Source organism: Blennius ocellaris (assembly GCF_963422515.1).
Source record: "Blennius ocellaris genome assembly, chromosome: 12".
NCBI classification, from domain to species: Eukaryota; Metazoa; Chordata; class Actinopteri; order Blenniiformes; family Blenniidae; genus Blennius; species Blennius ocellaris.
This window is the reverse complement of record NC_137661.1, coordinates 19578258-19596385: the sequence shown is the minus strand read 5'-3', so window position 1 is coordinate 19596385 and position 18128 is coordinate 19578258. Positions and strand designations below refer to the sequence as shown.

At 40.2% G+C, this 18128-nt stretch overlaps 1 protein-coding gene across 3 annotated transcripts in view; it reads right to left on the bottom strand.

Annotated features, from left to right (window-relative positions):
- Positions 1-18128, bottom strand: part of ddr2a (discoidin domain receptor tyrosine kinase 2a) — a 35887-nt gene that overhangs the window by 5775 nt on the left and 11984 nt on the right. For 2 of the 3 annotated variants that reach the window (XM_080506697.1, XM_080506698.1), the window contains exons 2-7: positions 12822-12935; positions 4309-4411; positions 3564-3795; positions 2812-2959; positions 1523-1625; positions 7-190 (exon numbers count right to left, since the gene is read on the bottom strand). In XM_080506697.1, the coding sequence (XP_080362823.1) occupies positions 7-190; positions 1523-1625; positions 2812-2959; positions 3564-3795; positions 4309-4411; positions 12822-12924 (873 nt within the window). In that variant the 5' untranslated portion in view covers positions 12925-12935. The remainder of the gene's footprint in view (positions 1-6; positions 191-1522; positions 1626-2811; positions 2960-3563; positions 3796-4308; positions 4412-12821; positions 12936-18128) is intronic. The other variant, XM_080506699.1, reaches the window with a different exon arrangement.

Sequence of the window (18128 nt, the reverse complement as noted above, 5' to 3'; positions counted from 1 at the left end):
ACGTACCTTCATGGTGGTGAAGTTTCTGGTGCGATCGAACTCAAACATTATTTCAACAAATCCACCAGGGAAGCTCTCATTGGTCCAACCCACATAGTCATAACCGGGCCACACGTTGTAGACGTGGCTCATCATGAAATCGTCCAGACCAAACACGCCGTCTGTCAGCTGGCCCAAGCCTTCAGTCATACTGAGAGACAGAGAGACATAACTTCAGAAGCAGGAAAGACAGATACTATGAATACAACCCTATACCCGGAGCACTGTCTTTTAAAAAAAATAGAAGATAGTGTACAAGCAGTTTATGCTGCCTGAAGTCTCTGTGAACTGAAACATTTACTTTTAATAATTTTCTATTGAGTTATGGATCCTTTTCAGATTGATCGTTACCAAATATGCATTTTCATGCATTTGCACCATTAGTTATTTACCAGCAAACAGGGTTGTTTTCCACATTTTCCGATGCCCTGCCTCCCTTTAAGTATTGACAGGAATGTTGAACTAATGAAACTACTGAGAATGGGCTGTCAGTGTGTATTCGGCTGTGCAAGCTCGTACTCAACCACATTCCTCAGAAGGAAGTTGTTGGAGGTTACTCACTTGGAAGAAGAGGATCTACTGCTGTATGTCTCAACATAAAACTGGCAAGTGTACAGTTTACGCATACACTGTTGACATATCTCCTTCTGCAATTTCAAGATGGACAGTTTTCAACAGTATAATTATGTGTTTAATGTCAGTTACTTCAGTAACTAAAGGAATAGTTTAGGCGTTTGCCAAAATAAATGAACAAAGATTTGTCATATTGCTGCCATGGTCATTGACAGCAGGAATATAATAAGAAATTACAAATACTAACATTACTCCAAGTTGGATTTTCATCACGACTGCATTTTTAGTCACCCCTGAAAATGTTTAGTTTTTGTTTTTTTGTTGTTGTTTTTTTGTACCTTTTAAAAATTGTTTGAAGCAGTGGTGGAAGGCCAAAATATTTCTTTAATGTCACAAAGCCCCAAAGCAAAGTTCAAGTTTGTCTATATGTGGCATGAAATGGGAAATATAGAACACTAGGTGGCGGCATTAACAAAAGAAAAGCTTCACTTGTGCTTTTTGGCTGTGATATTGTTTTATGGGCCATTTTATTTTCCCTGAAGACAGTTTCCTTGAGAGAAAGACTTTCAGTGTCATGGAGGACATTATTCACCCCACCATAATCCAAACACAAATGTCAACAACAGACCGTGATTGGTTCATTCCGGTTTTGAAGCTCTGTGAGTCTGCTTGACTCAATCATTCCCATGAGGTATTGCCTAACAGTAAACCACCATGACCCACTCACCACATCTGTCTCTTTGCCTTCACCATGGTGACCAGGCCACAACAAGGTAGTGGGAGGAATGGGAGCAATGATGGAGCACTGCAGTGTGTGTGCGTGCGTGTGAGAGTGTGTGTGAGAGAGAGAGAGATGAGGAGGAGGAGGAGGAAGGTAAGGAAGGAGTCCCAGATCAGATAGCTCACACACCTGTGGATGATCGCTCCATCATAGACGGAGTCATTGAGGTAGACCGGGTTGGCTGGTAGGTTCATCTGTTCTCCTGCAGGAGCATTGTATGAAACCAGACCATCTGTGAACCAAAGAAACGATTTCATGATTAAACTCATCTGTAGACTCTTTGTGGGTTAGTTTTTCAATTTATGGTAGAAAGTCATTGTTTGAAACCACAACGTTAAGTTTGAAATGGTATCTGAGAAACTTTTTTTTTTTTTTTTTTCAAACCACGGTAAAGCCAAGTTGCTCAAAAGTTTGGGTGGACATTTTCCATTCTGTGAGATTCAAAATAGAAATTTCCCGACACTGGATCACCTTAATGAGACAACATAACAACCAGACAATTCGATTATGTCAATGAGTTGACTACGAGGAGACAATTTGGTTTACACTCAGCGCCTCAAAGCCCACCTCAGAATGACAATCTATTTCCAAACAGTTACACAAAATGTGGAGCCAGTGCTGAGAAATGAATGGAGAACTTCAATAATTGAAGGGAACAATGAGGAAAATATAAAGAAAACTGCAATTACAAATCAACACTGCAACTGGGTAGGCCCCAGACATGTTTGTTTTAAATTTGTTTATGTAATGTTTGTATAAGACTCCTCTTTTGTTTCAGATCGCCAGTTTTAAGATCAGGCCATGGTACACCGATGGAAACCATCCAGTTTGGGTATTATGTCTGGCTTTATTATTTTCATTGATAAGCAATATTCTCTGTCAAATAAATAGATCAATAAAAATTAGTTCAATTCTTAACTCACAGCTAGGTTACCCGCTGTTTGATTCTGTACCAAGGGCACAAGTTTTCCATGTTCTTCCTGTGCATGCATGGGTCTTCTCAACATACTCAGGTTTTCTCAAACTGTCCAAAAACATATATTTGGAGGAAAATTGTGACTAGAATCATCATCTTGAGACATGGGTTTTGTGTTTCTCTTTGTGATGGAGTGACAGCCTGTCCACTGTGAACTCTGCATTCAGTCATTGTCAGCTGGTTTTGGCTAAAGTCCTCTGAGAGACATTGTCTGGTCGATGGCATGAGTAGTCTCACAGTCTCTCATTGTATGAAGTTACAAAGTGGTTTCTTTTGAAGGAAAGAGTAAAACACAAAAATATAAAGAAGTCGGTCTAGATTTGGTTTGCGGGATGATCATTGTCCCCTCTATTGTTCTTTAACCACTGCTTTATCAAGAAGAACAATCATACTCTCACTTCTGATATTTTTCCCCCCTTCCATCCATTGAAACACCACTTACCAAGCCATTCACAGCCGTAGAGCTCCACTCTCATACAGACGTTCATGGAGTGGTCGGTTACAGGCATGAAGCGGACAAAGCGAGCAATTATGGGCGGCTCCAGGTCCTTTAGTACAATGTCGTAGGCATTCCTGTTTCCTTCGATCACCTACATGTGAAACAAACACATTTTGACCTTGTGGAGACACGAGGAGAAGCCGGAATGACTAAGTTTGCACTTTTGCATGTTAAGAAAGTCGTGGCCTCCGCAGAATCTCTACGATCACAAACATCCCAGATCCAAGAACTGAATTATTTGGAATGGTTCCAAAAGTGTTTACACTCACAGGTGCACAGGATGGTAGGCCTCTGTGTCTTTCCTTTAATGTATTTTCTGCTTTTATCCATGTAAAGCACTTTATGATCTTTATCTATGATACGTGCAAAATAGATAATTTTTTTTAAATATACCAAACCACCTTCAAGATTCTTGAATGAATCTTGTTATGGTATGATATTCACTGCTTGAAACTGGAATTTGTTTCCACTGGAAGCCTTTCCTCCTACCATATATATTATCAAGGACATCTAAGGCTTTAGACCAATATGTCATATGTTAAATAAAGTAAATAAAAATAAAATCACAAGCTATCAGACATTGAATAAGATGTTTTCTCTGTGAAAATAAAAATGAAGGAAGGTATCCCTGTGACACCTGAGCAAGAAAATTTAATCTCCACACACCAAAAGCACCGATCAATAATTTGATTTACCTGTTTGCCCTGTCTGTTTCTCCACGAGATCCAGCGGCTGCCATCACGACTGTACTTGATCTTGTACATCTGGGCGAACTCATTGCCGATGCCCCCCGCGTGACGACCCTGGGTGCCGACAAGTGTGATGAAGTGGAGCGAGCGCAGATCAATCTGGAGGAACTCCTTCAGGCTGTCTGGCTCGACTATAATCTCCGGACACCACGCTCCATCTCCCTCCTCAAAGTCCAACCTGGACAGAGGGATGGACAGACAGAAAAGAAGGGATGAGATATTGGTGGGCAAATGTTCTAATTAGAGTTACAGCAGGAAAGGGAAAAGAGAAATAATGGGGGAAAATAAGGACAGGATGGAGAGGAAAAGGTGAGAGGAAAGTGAAAGTGTGTGCAGCAGCCGCACAATGCACTCCTTACAGCCAGTTATGAAAACACTTGAGGAAAGACTGCATCGTAAATTCATCTTGAAATGTTCATTTGGGGTAAGAGGCTGGCAGGGGGGGGGAAGCCCGGTGAGACTGAAAACACAGCCACGATGGATGGGGAAAGTGTAATTGTAATCCTATTGCTTCACTATCCTGATACATATTGAGGGCCACCCAAGCTCTGAGGCTCTCTCTCTCTCTCTCTCTCTCTCTCTCTGTCTCTCTCTGTCTCTCTCTGTCTCTCTCTGTCTCTGTCTCTCTCTCTCTCTTTCTCTCTCTCTCGCTCTGTGTGTGTGTGCGTGTGTGTGCGCGCGTGAAACATACCTGCCATATCGTGCAGCGGTGGATTCAGACCACTGGCTGGAAGCAGAGATGTCCTCATCCTGTATCTGCCCTCCCGACATGCCCAGAGGATACCGGCACACACCTACCACATAAATGAACTCATGAACAGGCAAACATAGAAGAGTATTTCATTGAAAACAGCTGGATGGACATCCATTCAGTGCCCTGTTGTCTGTTTGGTGTTCGACTGGCTGATTGAAGGTCTGCCTTTCCGTTGTTTTGATTGCCGTCACTCTGTAAAGTATTCATCTCCTTTAGCTTTCTACGAGTGGTGATTATGTTGTTTGAGAATTACACAGCAGCCTTTAGCTTATTATACAGTCAGGAAAACAATGGACATTTGTTTGGATTTCTTTTTCCTTCACAAGACAATTCAAAAAGGGTTGTTTTTTTTTCCCCGTGAAGGAAAGACAGCTTGCTTCGTACTTTGTGTCTCTGAAATTGAGGCTTCACCTTTTTCAACAGTTTCTCTTTGATTTTCAGATGGCGTTTTCTTGCCATATCCCTGAAATCACTCGACAACAATCAACCTTGTTTCTGTCTTCAGAGGTTGACTCAAGAGTTTCTACTAAGGACCTTTTATACTACTCACCGAAATATGTGTGAAGTTTTACGTAACATTTCATGGCTTTCTCATGACAAACTGGGAGAGGTGGGCACTAACAACATCTATATTTTCCATAATTTGTCTTTTACTTTTTTCTAACATATTTCTTTTACAAACAGCTTTTAAATAGGAATATCTGTACTTTTCCCAACATACTTTCTCAATAATGACTTTCTACTTCTTCTAATGTCTCCCAGTGATGACCAGATATGGGAAAAGTTACATCGGTGTCAGATCCAGAGAGATTACTATGGACTTGTTACAATATACCCGTCAAATCTATAGGGTTTGCACTCTGTGACAGAGAGAAAAACATCAGCGGTTCACCTGTGGTTCACAATACAGTACACAGATTCAACCTCCTGACATGGCTCCAGGGGCTAACGCTACACAGAATGGACAGAAAGGCTCTGTGATGGAGCCCCTGGCAGTGCTTTTCGACCACATTGATGAGCTGCAGAAGGATCATCCAGACACCTTTTACACATCAGCTGATTTCAACCAGGAAAGTCTGACATCTGTTCTGTCTAAATTCTACCAACATGTGATCATTATAACATGAATATTGCCACAAGACGCCGGTGCTGAAGGATCGTTCTGAACTACTCAGTGGGACATCTTGAGAGAGGGAGCAACTTACGGCAATGGTAAGTGACATACAGGAGCATCGTGTGTCTGTTATTGGCTCCGTCAATAAATGCAGAGGTGATGTGACGGTGGTTAAAAGAATCAGAAGGTGAGTCAACCACAAACCATGGCTCACTGGGGAAGTTTGCTTCCTGTTGAGAGCCGGAAAAACACACGGTGTACTGCGGCATACAGTCTGGCGAGGAAAAGCCTGTCACAGAGAGTTAGAAAGGGGAAGATACTTCATGCACAAAAACTGAACAAAACTGAACAATCGACAGCGACTGAGGCAGGATTTCCAGTGCATCAATAACTAGAAGCCCAACTTCCCAGAGGATATGCCAAAACAACCGCTCTCACCACCCATTGTGACAAACTGTCTTGAGCAGCTGATGTTGAAACACATAAAGAACAGTCTCCCAATGAAACTGGACCTCCTACAAATGGCATATACGTAAGTCAAATTGATCTCAAGAAGCTGCCACATTCATAATATAGTAGCACGGCTTCTTCTTCTCAAAAAATAAGCAACTCCCTTTCTCAGCTGGATTTTTCTTGTATAGGTTATACCATTGTAAAACACTCGACTCCCCCGACTCCTGTCAGACCAACCACAGTGCTGGTTGGCGTTGAAAATTCGAAACCATATTCAAACATTCACCAGATGCTTTAAGACATTTCTAAGTCAGAGCTGCTTAATTCTCCGCTTCTGTCAAGAAACCTGAATAACATGATGGATCGTGCTGGGTGAAGAGGAGGGATGGCGCTGTCAGAGGACTCCACAGAAATACACACAACTACACACCCATTGCCCTCAAATTGTGGTTGCTGTATTGAAATACTGAGCTGGGCCCGGTGAGCAGCCGTGCCAGTGCAAACAGTGATGGTATCAAACACATGTAGAGGAGTTAGTGTGTACGGTAAAAAGTGGGTAGAAGGAGCCGATCGCGCCCCCACAGTGTGGTCAATAGAAGCAATATGCCCTGGGTTTCCTGCATACCCTTCCACCCCCTCATCCTCTCTCTTTTTTTTTTCCTGTCTCCTCCCTGACCCATCCTCCTGTGTGGTCTCTCCCCTCTCTCCTCGGTCCCACGCAGCGGTGAAAGGAGATTACCGACGTGATTTACAAAATCTTCATCTAGTAAAGCCTCGGTGGGCTACTGGGGAGCTGAGCGTGACAGAGCCAACATGGCAGCCATTAACTTTTACAAGGCTTTACTAATTTATGGGCATTTCAGAGGGTAGCAGTGAAAGGATAACTCTCGTGTGTTGGCTTCATATTTTCTATTTGTAATTGTGATTATTCCTCAAAATAGGAGAAGGTATCTATAGAATTTAGTGTATGGAAGGAAGCGCTGCACGAAAACTAGGATTTTTGTGTAGGTGATAGTATTGATTTGTAGCTCTCCGTTCAAATCGAGGTAGAAGGTAAAGCGAGGACGACCCTGTTAGTTTGGCCGCTTGTCCCACAGAAAAGAAGAAAAAAAAAAACATTTGATAAGATGCCAGCAACAGCTCGCTCCAGGTTTAAGGCCTCCTCTGTCCCTCTCTCACTCTTTCTTTCCTTCTTTTTCCTCTCCCTGTGATTCTCTCTTCCTCTTTTCTTGATCTCCTCCAAATATTTGCTTAAAAGTCCAGATGTGGAAACGCCTGAAGCCTCGAGGCTGGGGCTGATGGCCTGATGCACGTCGACCAACACAGCGTACACACGAAACCATGCATACGTTCAACCACACTCACATACATGAAGGCATAGAAAAGATGTGTTACACAGAAATTATATCAAGTGTAAACATTAAAAGCAGTGTTGAGCAATACACTTGTAGAGTTAGTTACTACTAGAGTAGCACAGCAAAACTACTGTGCCTTTTGGAATAAAAGCTCCAAATTTGGCACAGATGTACCTTAATATGTAATAAACAAATTCAGATCGCGAGCCACTTCAAAATTGATCGGGTCAAAATGGCCACAAGGAGAGTTGATCCATTTTCAGAACTGCCAACCATAGATCACCTGGGTAATTTCTTACAGGGATAGTTGATATAAAATATACGAGGAGGTTATTTAAAGTGATTGGCAGGGGTTATTGACAACCCTTGATACTTTTGATGGATAAGTTCAAGATAAAGACACATATTTATGCACACAATGTGCAGTTTATTAAATTGGCAATAAACAGAAAGTTCAACACGTTATTAGGCTTAACACTATAAAGATTAGTATCGGAAACACAACGTGTTATATTGTCATAAAAATAACCTAAATCATCAGATAAATAACTAACATTGTAGTAATATTACAACAAGTATATGCATATTCATTCAAATTTTGTCTCTATTACAATATGAGAATGAGGATGAGGTATTGGTCATTGTCAAGGTCAATGTGTTACCAATAAGTACATATACTACATTTCCATTCTCTGACCAGGAGGTTAAAGTGAAGCCTGTTTGTACAACATGTTTTCATGCAACCATTTGAATATCATGAGTTCAGGGCAGGTTTTGGCTCCTTCTATCTGAATGTGTTACACATTAAAGTACCTCTCTGTCAAATGTGTTGCTCTTATCACAAAATACATGATTGCTGTGGATATTCTGGTTATGCCAATCCACTTGTCACACATGGGTCAGTCTAATGACTGATTCAGTTGAAGTTATATCAGTTAATTGGTAGTCACATGGTTGTGCACACACTTTGTTTTGGTCTGATTGAGGTGGTAATCCAGACATAATATGTCCAATATTTTGTAAGTGCTTGACTGTTCCTGCAAGGGGAAGGTGCATTTCTAAGCAGCCATGCAGAAATGAACATAACATATTTTTCTTGGAAGAAACTAAGGTCACCAAAGTATATTTAGTGACTGCAAATACTTCTAAGGTAAAACTGATTAAAATTCCTGCAACAGATTTTAATGCACATGAAGATAGAGGAACATCAGTTGGAATTCAGGATTTGTGCTCAGGATATAATTGGTGAAAATACGAGTCATTATCAGAGTTTTTCACCACATCCTCGAGAAAGTCATGGAGAGAGAGAGACTGGCTTCAGTGTGTCGTACCGGATGTGTGACCGCTCTTCAAAATGTTAGTTTTTGCTGTGTTTATTTATCTACCCAACCCACTCAGAGGTGAGCCCTGGGGTGAGATGTGGGGGCAGTTGATCATGTGCCTTCAGACACACACACATACATGCGCGCACGCACACACACACACACCCAGACGTAAACCCCTGCATGTACACCGCCACCACCCATCAGCCACACCATCTAAAAATATCCCCTCAGCAAAAGGTGGAAAAATAGCAGCCTTGTGTGGTGGAAGAATAAAGAGAGAGGAGAGAGAGATGAAGGAGTAGTGGGCCAAATCTGTCGCTCACGTCTTGATTTTTAACGCACCCTGACGACTGAAAGCCCGACTTGTTCTGTAGAGTTTACAGTTCAACCGCCGACTGCAAAAACAATCACACACATGCACACTGTGGAGTCACGGAAGCTTATGTTCACATACTTCACACACACACACACACACACACACACACACACACACACACACACACACACACACACACACACACACACACACACACACACACACACACACACACACACACACACACACACACACACACACACACACACACACACACACACACACACACCTTATATACTGGTTGGAGCAGTTTGAATTAAATTCCCAATAAATGTGGCTATACTTGATGTTACTACAACTCGCGAACACTGACCCCTGTGGCGACTTGTGGGAATTACAAGTTTACGGCACAAGACCCTCTGTGGACATTTTGAAGCTCCACCAATCACATTTTTTTTTAATCAGTAAATAATAAAAAAAAAAATGCATTTGAAATTAAATAATCTCACTAATTACAGTGAGTCACTGCATTGATGCATGTATGAACATTTTGTTTTGAATTTACAGCCTTTCTGTTTCAGCTCACCATGCTTTCAAGCAAGGTGACAACTTCCTTACACATTAACTACCGGTACTCAAACTTTGTGATTCTGATATAACCTCAGATGCAGTCACAGCAGTAAAATGGCAAACATGTATTTTATTGAGTTCTACATTATGTGTCTTGCCTTTTTAATCACAAATTGTTTAATTTGTTTTTGTCTTTTTGAAAAATAACTTGTGTTTCTTGTAACAAATCAAGATGATGACAACTTTTCTACACTTGTTAGCTTATGATCTGTTTTTTTATGAATGCTCCTAACCAGTACTGAGAGTAATAATATAACACTGTGCTTTGTGTTTTAATATTAACATCTATCGTGCACACCACTGCTGTTTCTTCAACCTCATCCATTTTTATCTGTCCATAAACTCACTGACATCTATAAATATATTTTTGGGCTTCTTTCTACAAATATGCCTTTAAGCATATATAGAAATCTGGATCACCGTGATCTGTGCTCTCAGGATATCATACAGACTGAGTTGAGTTGGGTAAAGAACCTTTAACATTTTCTGCCCCCTCTCTCCAGGAGCTGCAGAAAGAGTGAAAAACTAACTTTGAGTTAATTCAATACAGATTTAATACTTGAGAAATGAGTTCTCCTCACTGCTGCATTTTCCATGTTACTAAATGTTACCATTGTTCTCCAGTAGGTCCTTACAAATGGCATTTTATTGTTGGAGTGTATTAATGTAACAATGTCACTTGACTAGTTCACTCCTCAAAAAGAGGTTTTAATGTCAATTAAAACATTTTTTTTTTTTTAAACTGGCTAAAAAAAAAAATACAGATTGATTGATGTGCTTTGAAACATTACATAGCTTTGTGAAATAACACTTTAATTGTTCACAGAAGTCTCACAACAACTCTCAGGCCTCCTGGAGCTGCTTTTGCAATGTAAACGTCGGGCGAATCACTAGTTTTTTTCTTCTTCTCCTGTGGCGTTGAACAAACTGTGGAGTCGTATGAGAGAGATTCTGCCCTGGCTTTTCATTAACCTCTTCGTTTCAAGTTTGATATGCAACGCTTGTTTTAATATCACAATTTTAAAGGAATAATTCTAATTTATATTTGTTTTTTTTGCTCTCCTCTGTATCAATCTTAACTTTATTGATAACCTTTAAATGACTTTCCATCATTATGTTATTTGTGTCTTCTTTGATTAATGTCTTCCTTATTTTATTATTATTATTATTATTGTTGTTGTTGTTGTTGTTGTTGTTGTTGTTGTAGTTGTTGTTGTTGTTGTTGTTGTTGTTACTACTACTACTAGATGTATTCAAGTATTTTTCAAATTCTTGCACATGGAAAAGTCCACAACACAATAATAGTGCTACATGATATGTGGGTCCTCGTGTCCACATCTCCTCCCTCTTCACAGTGAAGTGAAGCTCGCCCACTCACGAGTAAAATGGGAAAGACAGGGATGGTATAACTCCATTGCTTGGGAATTTTAAACAGGGGAAAGTTGGCATCACTCAATGTCTCAGCTCTACTAAATTCAGTCACGAATATTTCCAGACTGTGGAAAAATGACCCTCTTCTCAATGCAGCAGAACTAAAGCTTCAGACCGAATTGCAGTCATACTCTGCTTCCATATATTCGAGCAGGTTGAGATTTGATCTTTTTGCGACACTGTAGCTGATTTAAAAACAAGTTTAAGAGTAGAAAAAAAAACTCTCCATGGGGCACATTAATAATTCACAACATTATAGTTTCAAATGGTGAACTTGTTGAACTTTGACCATGTTCAAATAAACAAACGGTCCTTTCCATTACACATGCACGCACACATGCACACGCGCACGCACACGAACTAGTGGTGAGAACGACAGAGCTTATTTCAATGGACTTTCCTGCTGTCAGAATGTCTGGTATGCATTAGCCACAGACTCCAGTGGGATAGCTCGATCCACAGCATGCATGTGCATGCGGGTATATGCATGCTAGCAGGAGCACAAACACACACAATCATGAACACACACTCAGAAAAACAAGAGAAAAAGAGAAACATGAAGGGGGGGGGGGGGTGGAAATCCCTCATTTCCTTGAGTGTAGTCAAGAGAGGAAGTCTTGTGATTGATCATTTTTATGCTGAATCCTAAAAGATAAACATCTCGCAGATGAATTAATGGGTCAGAAATATAGCTAATAATAAATATGTGTAAGCAGATACCTGCATACATGAAAGCAACCACGGCAAACTTATAGGGTTTTTGCTTGAAAACTGCCTGTAAAAACACACATGATCTCTATCTTTTCCACTCTTTATTTATTCATCACTCTCTTATGAAACTCACTATTAGCTTTGGCACAAAAGATAAAGAGAGTGACAAACAGAGTAAGTCAGGTTCAAGTGTGGGTATTTACATGAAAATGAATCAGCATAAAAAGAAACAAATGGGGGGGTTACTTTGGTTTGGTTGGTTTGAAAAATGTAAGATTTGTAGTTTTTCTTGACGGATTTCTGTTTGAGAGAGAAGAAAATCCCCGGGCCTGTCATCATGACCTCATGTTTGCTTTTATTTTCATACTTTCTCAAAATAAAACAACAACAAAAAAAGCTCCGAAAAGCATGTCAAAAGTTTTATTTTGAAAATGGACGTGTGGTTGAATACCAGTGATTAGGCTTTTTTCTTTCGCCCAAGATTATTTTCCACTTCGTTCTCAGCTATGCTTGACAGCGTTAGTTCAATGTGACCTGTGCTGAACTCTTCTAACAAAAGAACATCATTACTTACTGCTGGGATCCAACGAGATGCCATTTATTATTCTGTCGACGAAAAGGAAAACTCAGCCTGATGACAGAAGCCTTAAGTCTGAAATGATGAGCCAGTTCTGGGTTTTTACTGGCAAATGTCGACAATGTTTCAACAATTTCAACAATAACTCAGAAGTTCTCTTCGGTTCCTGTTTGACTCCGTCTCTGCCCACCGAATGTTGCTTTACTCTATTTCCTTGTAAAAAGAAAGAAAAGAAAAGAAAAGGAAAGGAAAAGGCTCCTTTTCATTGACATCAGAAAAACCACCCGTACGTTGGAGGGAGAGCTGGAGAAAGACGTGCATGCTGGGATCAAAGAGGCCAAACCAGAGAGAGGGGACCACAAAGCAGCACTTATCCAAAAACCTGCATCGGCTGCAGGGCCAGAGCACCGAACTGAAAAACTACTACCCAAAACTCACTCGTTTCCAAACACTCATTCTTGTGATCTCTTGATAACACCAGATTTCAGAACTGAGATCCAAATCCTCACATTTGTGGTTTTTTTGTGGCGGCACACACCTGGATTGACCTGTGACGTGACGGCTCCCAACAGGTGGAGGAGGGTCAGCCGGAGGAAGTGGATGTCCCACAGGTGCTTCATCCCAAACACATGCAAAGACATAGACTCCCAACCTGTAAGGGAAGGAGGAGGGGAAAACAACAGGTTATGTAACGTCGTACAAAGCGCTCCATGTGTTGTTTGACCACAAGCTCAGTGTGCCGCCTGCACATTAACACTTTTTTATTCTGTATTTTACTCTTCTGTATTCATGGGAACCAAACATTTGTTTGGATATTTAGAGAGGAAAAATAGGAGTTTAATTGGAAGCAAGTTTTTATTTCACTCAATAAAAAAAAAAGAAGAAAAAAAAAAAAAGAAACACAATAATTGCCACCTAACAGTGGAATTTCCATTTGTTTTTTTTCTGTTGTTTTTTGTTTTGTTTTGTTTTATCGCTCTATGAGAAAAGCTCCATAAAATCCTAAATGTGGCGAGGGCTCAGTATCAACAGGATGGTCCCGAGCCACATGCAATTAAAAAAAATTTTTTTATTTTTTTTATTTTACATAATGCACACTAATTGTAGGAACAAGTGATGAATGCATGAATGACGGCACAAAAGGGAGTAAAAATAAAAGCCGTTGAGACTCTGAGTCACAGACATGACTTCAGCAGGACAGACGCAGCGCCAACCAGCCGCCTCCGACTGACCGCTCAGTCCAACCGTCGAGAGGAGAAGCTCGTTTCAGTGCGTTTGAGCCGATGTTGAATTTATATCTTGACTGCCTAGATTTCGGAGTGAAAAACAAAAAGATCCAACAAATTCCGCTGTTGATGTTTCAACACTATTTGTATTAAAAAGCACCAGCAAGAGTCTCCACTTAACTTAAATGCAAACCTGCTTGAACCAGTATCTGCACATTTATGACTTTAAATCAGCTTGGTGTTTCATTGTTCGCACCATGTTAGCTGCGTCTTATATAAGAGCAAATTGACACTTTAAATGAAGGCTGGCGTTTAATACGCAAACTCCTCTTTTGCAGTGATGAAAACTGCTCCTATATATTGGTTTTCACTCTGTGATGTGGTGCAGGAGACAGGCTCCAATGGAAATAAAGAGATCACAAAGTTAATGAACCCAAAGTCACATGATACCAAATCAAATCAAAGCACTGTGGGAATTTATATGGAGAGACGAGACTGCATTGTACGTTTGTTTTTTTTACTGCTGTTGGGGATTACATGTGTTCACACTCTAACATTACTGGAATTTGGAATCCTTGTGAGGGCGAAATGAAGTCCCCCATGATGAAAAGATTTTGAGGTAAAGAAATGCCATCGAGGTTGACGATGGTGAGGGTGGAGTTAGGTTGATGTAAGGATTAGGATTAGGAACAAGGAAATATGTTCGTCAATGTTATGTCCTCTGAAAATAATGAATACGTATGTGTGGGTGCGTGCGTGTGTGTGTATGTGCATGTATCAGACATTTCCTGTTCTTCATCACAGGCCAAAAACAACATTTTCTTGACATTTGCCCGTTGAAATACCAGACGTAGGACCAGTGGCGTGTCATGCTGCAGTCGGACAGGCCACCATTCATTTCCTCTGTCGTCGGCGACTCTTCAGCAAAGTGTATCTTTGTCATCATCTCCTTGATTCTTTATCTTATCTCTAATTCGTGCTTGATGTATAGACTTTGCTGATCTATGGAGGGCAAACATATACAGGTTCATTTGAAACTTTTTGCCTAAATTTAGGCCATTTTTTTCTAACATGTATAATTACTGTAATGTGCCAAGAATCTATAGAATCTGAAATCTCACACAACATAAAGACAGGGGTCTAAATCTATGTAGTGTCCCTGCAAACCCTCATTCTGCTTCTTTTATCCCCTGTGAAGAAGTAATTTATGACGAAATGCAGGATTCCACATTTTTCTCATTATCGATGATACTGTTAAGATCTATCGAATATAAATGGGATCAAAATTGACATCCTCTACACTGAAAGTGAAGACTTAATGAAACGATCCATCCGAAATTATGAGATACGTTAAGATAATATTATCGTGAAAAGTAGACTGATATTCAGCTTCATTATAAGCCTCTAACTTATGCAAAGCAGTACAAAAAGTACACTCAGTGTGTCAAACTCATAATGACATTTGATAGTATAAAATTTTTTCTCATCTTTCCACACTATCCGGTAATTGTTATGTTGTTCTGCCAGAAGCAACAGTCTGGATGCAAAAAATAAAAAAATGAACTGAGAACCAAACCAAAAGCCTTATAAATGTACCTGCGCCGCTGTCCCAAGTCTAACCTCAAACTTGTCTCACACAACAAGCATTCTCAGGCCATGCGCAGCGTTTTGAAACAGAAATCATGACCTGACTTGCCTCTTTCTTTGTACCTTCACGTGTCATCGCACTGCTTTTCTTGCTGCCATTTCCTGCAGCGTCAGGTTACCACCGTTTCCCACTGAGATGCGTTGACTGAACTTAATCCCGCCTGGCTTTCCATCGCTAATGAAATGCAAACACCTGATGAAATTGGTAAATATATTTACTATGAACAGCAGAACATTTCTATCTAAGAGCTGCCTGTGTTATATGGAGGAGGAGGGAAAATTCACCTTTCAACATTTGGAGACCCTGAAAGGAGCCTATGGGGGCGTTTGTGTGGTTTAGCTCATTTACAGAAACTAACAAAGACTATACACAAAGTTCCACAATTTTCCGAACCATCTGCCGGTTTGAAATAATTTTGCTGTTAAGACTTATTGGTGAATAACACATCGCTATTGTATTTTGTATTTTTGAGAACAACAGGAAAAAGTGATGCCGCACAAATAGATGCTTTAATACAAAAAAAACATTGAATTTGATGGCAGATAACTACCATGCAAAGTTATCAGGACTAAATGTTTTAAAGAAGCTCAGATCCTTCCCACATATGGGTCTAAAATTAACAACTATAGATAACGCATGAAGGAAAGGACTGCTGTGTGGCCCACTCAGAGTGTTAATGATGTGTATATCTGAGTTTAGAGAGTCAAAAATTCAATGATGAGGGGAAAAAAAGAGAAAATAAATCTTGAGAAAACAACAACAAAACTTTAAAAGCCCCTCTGAAGCCGTTTAAAACTTTGTGTTCTTCCTTAGATTACTGCTGCCAAAAGGCAATTCTGTTGTTGATGTTGCAGTTATCCATCTGACTGACTTTAAATGAGGAAACGGATTTCCTGTGTGTCACTTTCTGCCGTCTGCCCCGACTCCAGATGTGTTCTCAATACCTGAGTGAAGGGAACAGCTGTTATTCCACCTCTGGCCTGTGGCTGCAGTAGCGTCAGATCGCTCAGCAGTGATGGGCCTGCAGGCACAGGTTCACCACTCTGGAAAGTTCACTCCGCTCTCCTCTCACAGAAACACACCAGGAAAAGTTTATTCATGTGTCGCAGTTTCTTTTTTTTTTTTTTTCCTCTTTCCAATTTCAGAGACAAATCTGAAACATTTGGAGGGGGGGGGGGGGAGACGTAATAAGAAACAGAAATAAGTTCATAAAATTTTGAATTTGTTTAATAGTTTAGGTTGTAACTTAATTTGAGTTTATTTGAAAAAAAAGGCATCTTTTTTAATCAAATGTAGGTCTTCTGGGTAAACGCCATGAGCTGTCACATTCGATAAAACACCGTTCTGACCTGGAAACAGAAGCAGCAGTGGTGTAACAAAGATAAAAACGTACACGAGGAGCAGCTACACAAACCCCCAAACAACAATTTTTTTCTCACAGCTCCAAAGAGACAAAAACTATGAAGAAAGGGGGATGGACTGTACGTACTCCCCCACTGACACATCAGCAAATCAGACACAGACGTATGAAAACCTAAAGGCGCGAGTCTTTGTTTTTCCGGTGTGCTGCAGCAAACGTTACAGGCTGGTGAGCAAGTACTGTCAAAAAATGTTTTCAAAAAAATCTGAGAATAAATCATGGAAACAACGTCTGCTTCCAGGTACAGTCTGTCTGCATTTTTCATTAAACAATCGTTCAGCAGGCAGAGTTTGGTTTGGATGCGGCTGGTCTGAGGTGAGGCCTCCTCTCTCGTGTCACCATGGCACCAAGGTAAACCGAGAGTCACCTTCAGCTCACCGTCTGTCAACTGACACGCTCCGGAGAGTGAAAAACTGAGAGTCGCAGGAGGAAAACAAGACGATGAGGGGATGAATAAAAGGCGGTCATGATGTGGGCTCTAAGAAGGAGTCAAAGGGGCTTCAGGCTGAGGATTTTCCTTGAGTTTAGAAAGATTACCGTATGTTTCCCAGAGGACCTCACTTATACTCCCAAGTTTCACGTCATGTTGTTTTTGAGCCGCTGGCATGCAGTGAGTGCTTCCGACCATTAAATAAGCAGTAAATATAGGTAACTGAAGGAAAAGTCACTTTTCTTCTGCACGAAGTGTTATCTACAGATATAACTTTGTTATATGCAGTTGGAGTGTAAATTAATGTTTCTGATAAAACATTTCACTGTCTGCAAAAAAAAGAATTCTTAGGAATCTGACAATTTACAGCATTTGCAGCTATTTGTTATAAGATGAGATGCTGTGTTTCTTTTCTGTGTGAGCATCATTTCTTGAACAATAAATAACCAGGATTTCACAATAAATCTTGACTTAAAAAAGGTTAAGTGAAGCAATAATTATTTTATTCAAACACTTTTTTTTTTTTTTTTTTTTTTTTTTGTAGAACTACATGCAATAGAAATAGAATTAATTCAACTTTAAATGAAAACTGAGCTGTAGTACAAGGATTTCACAAAACGCAAGGCCTACCCATTTATCTTATTTCTACTTTCAGGAAGACAACGCTTTATATTCACACATATACAACATATGTACAGTGAAATTTGTTCTTGACATTTAACCGAGTGCGTAGGCACTGTGCAGCATCTGGGGCGCAGTTAAAATATTTTTTAAATTACATTGTATTTTATTTTAATATCACCAAAAACAACTCAGTCATCTCAAAGCACTTTTACAGACAAATAATTAAAAAGAAGAAACATGTTCCACTTGTGAAGCATGTAATTGGACTTTCTCTAGGAAGTCCAGCATCGACTAAAATGTGTTACTATTAGACTATTAGACTAACTAGCCTACATACTGTGAGTAATCCTCAAGGTAATCCCAACTTTCACTCTTCATGCCTGTGAGGTGGCATCCCTGCTTCACTTGGTGTTTATAGTGAAAATAATTGAGCAGGAGAGATGATGTGTCTACCAGAGGGGGGACCTCTCTTCTCTCCTCTGGAAAATTGCACCCTG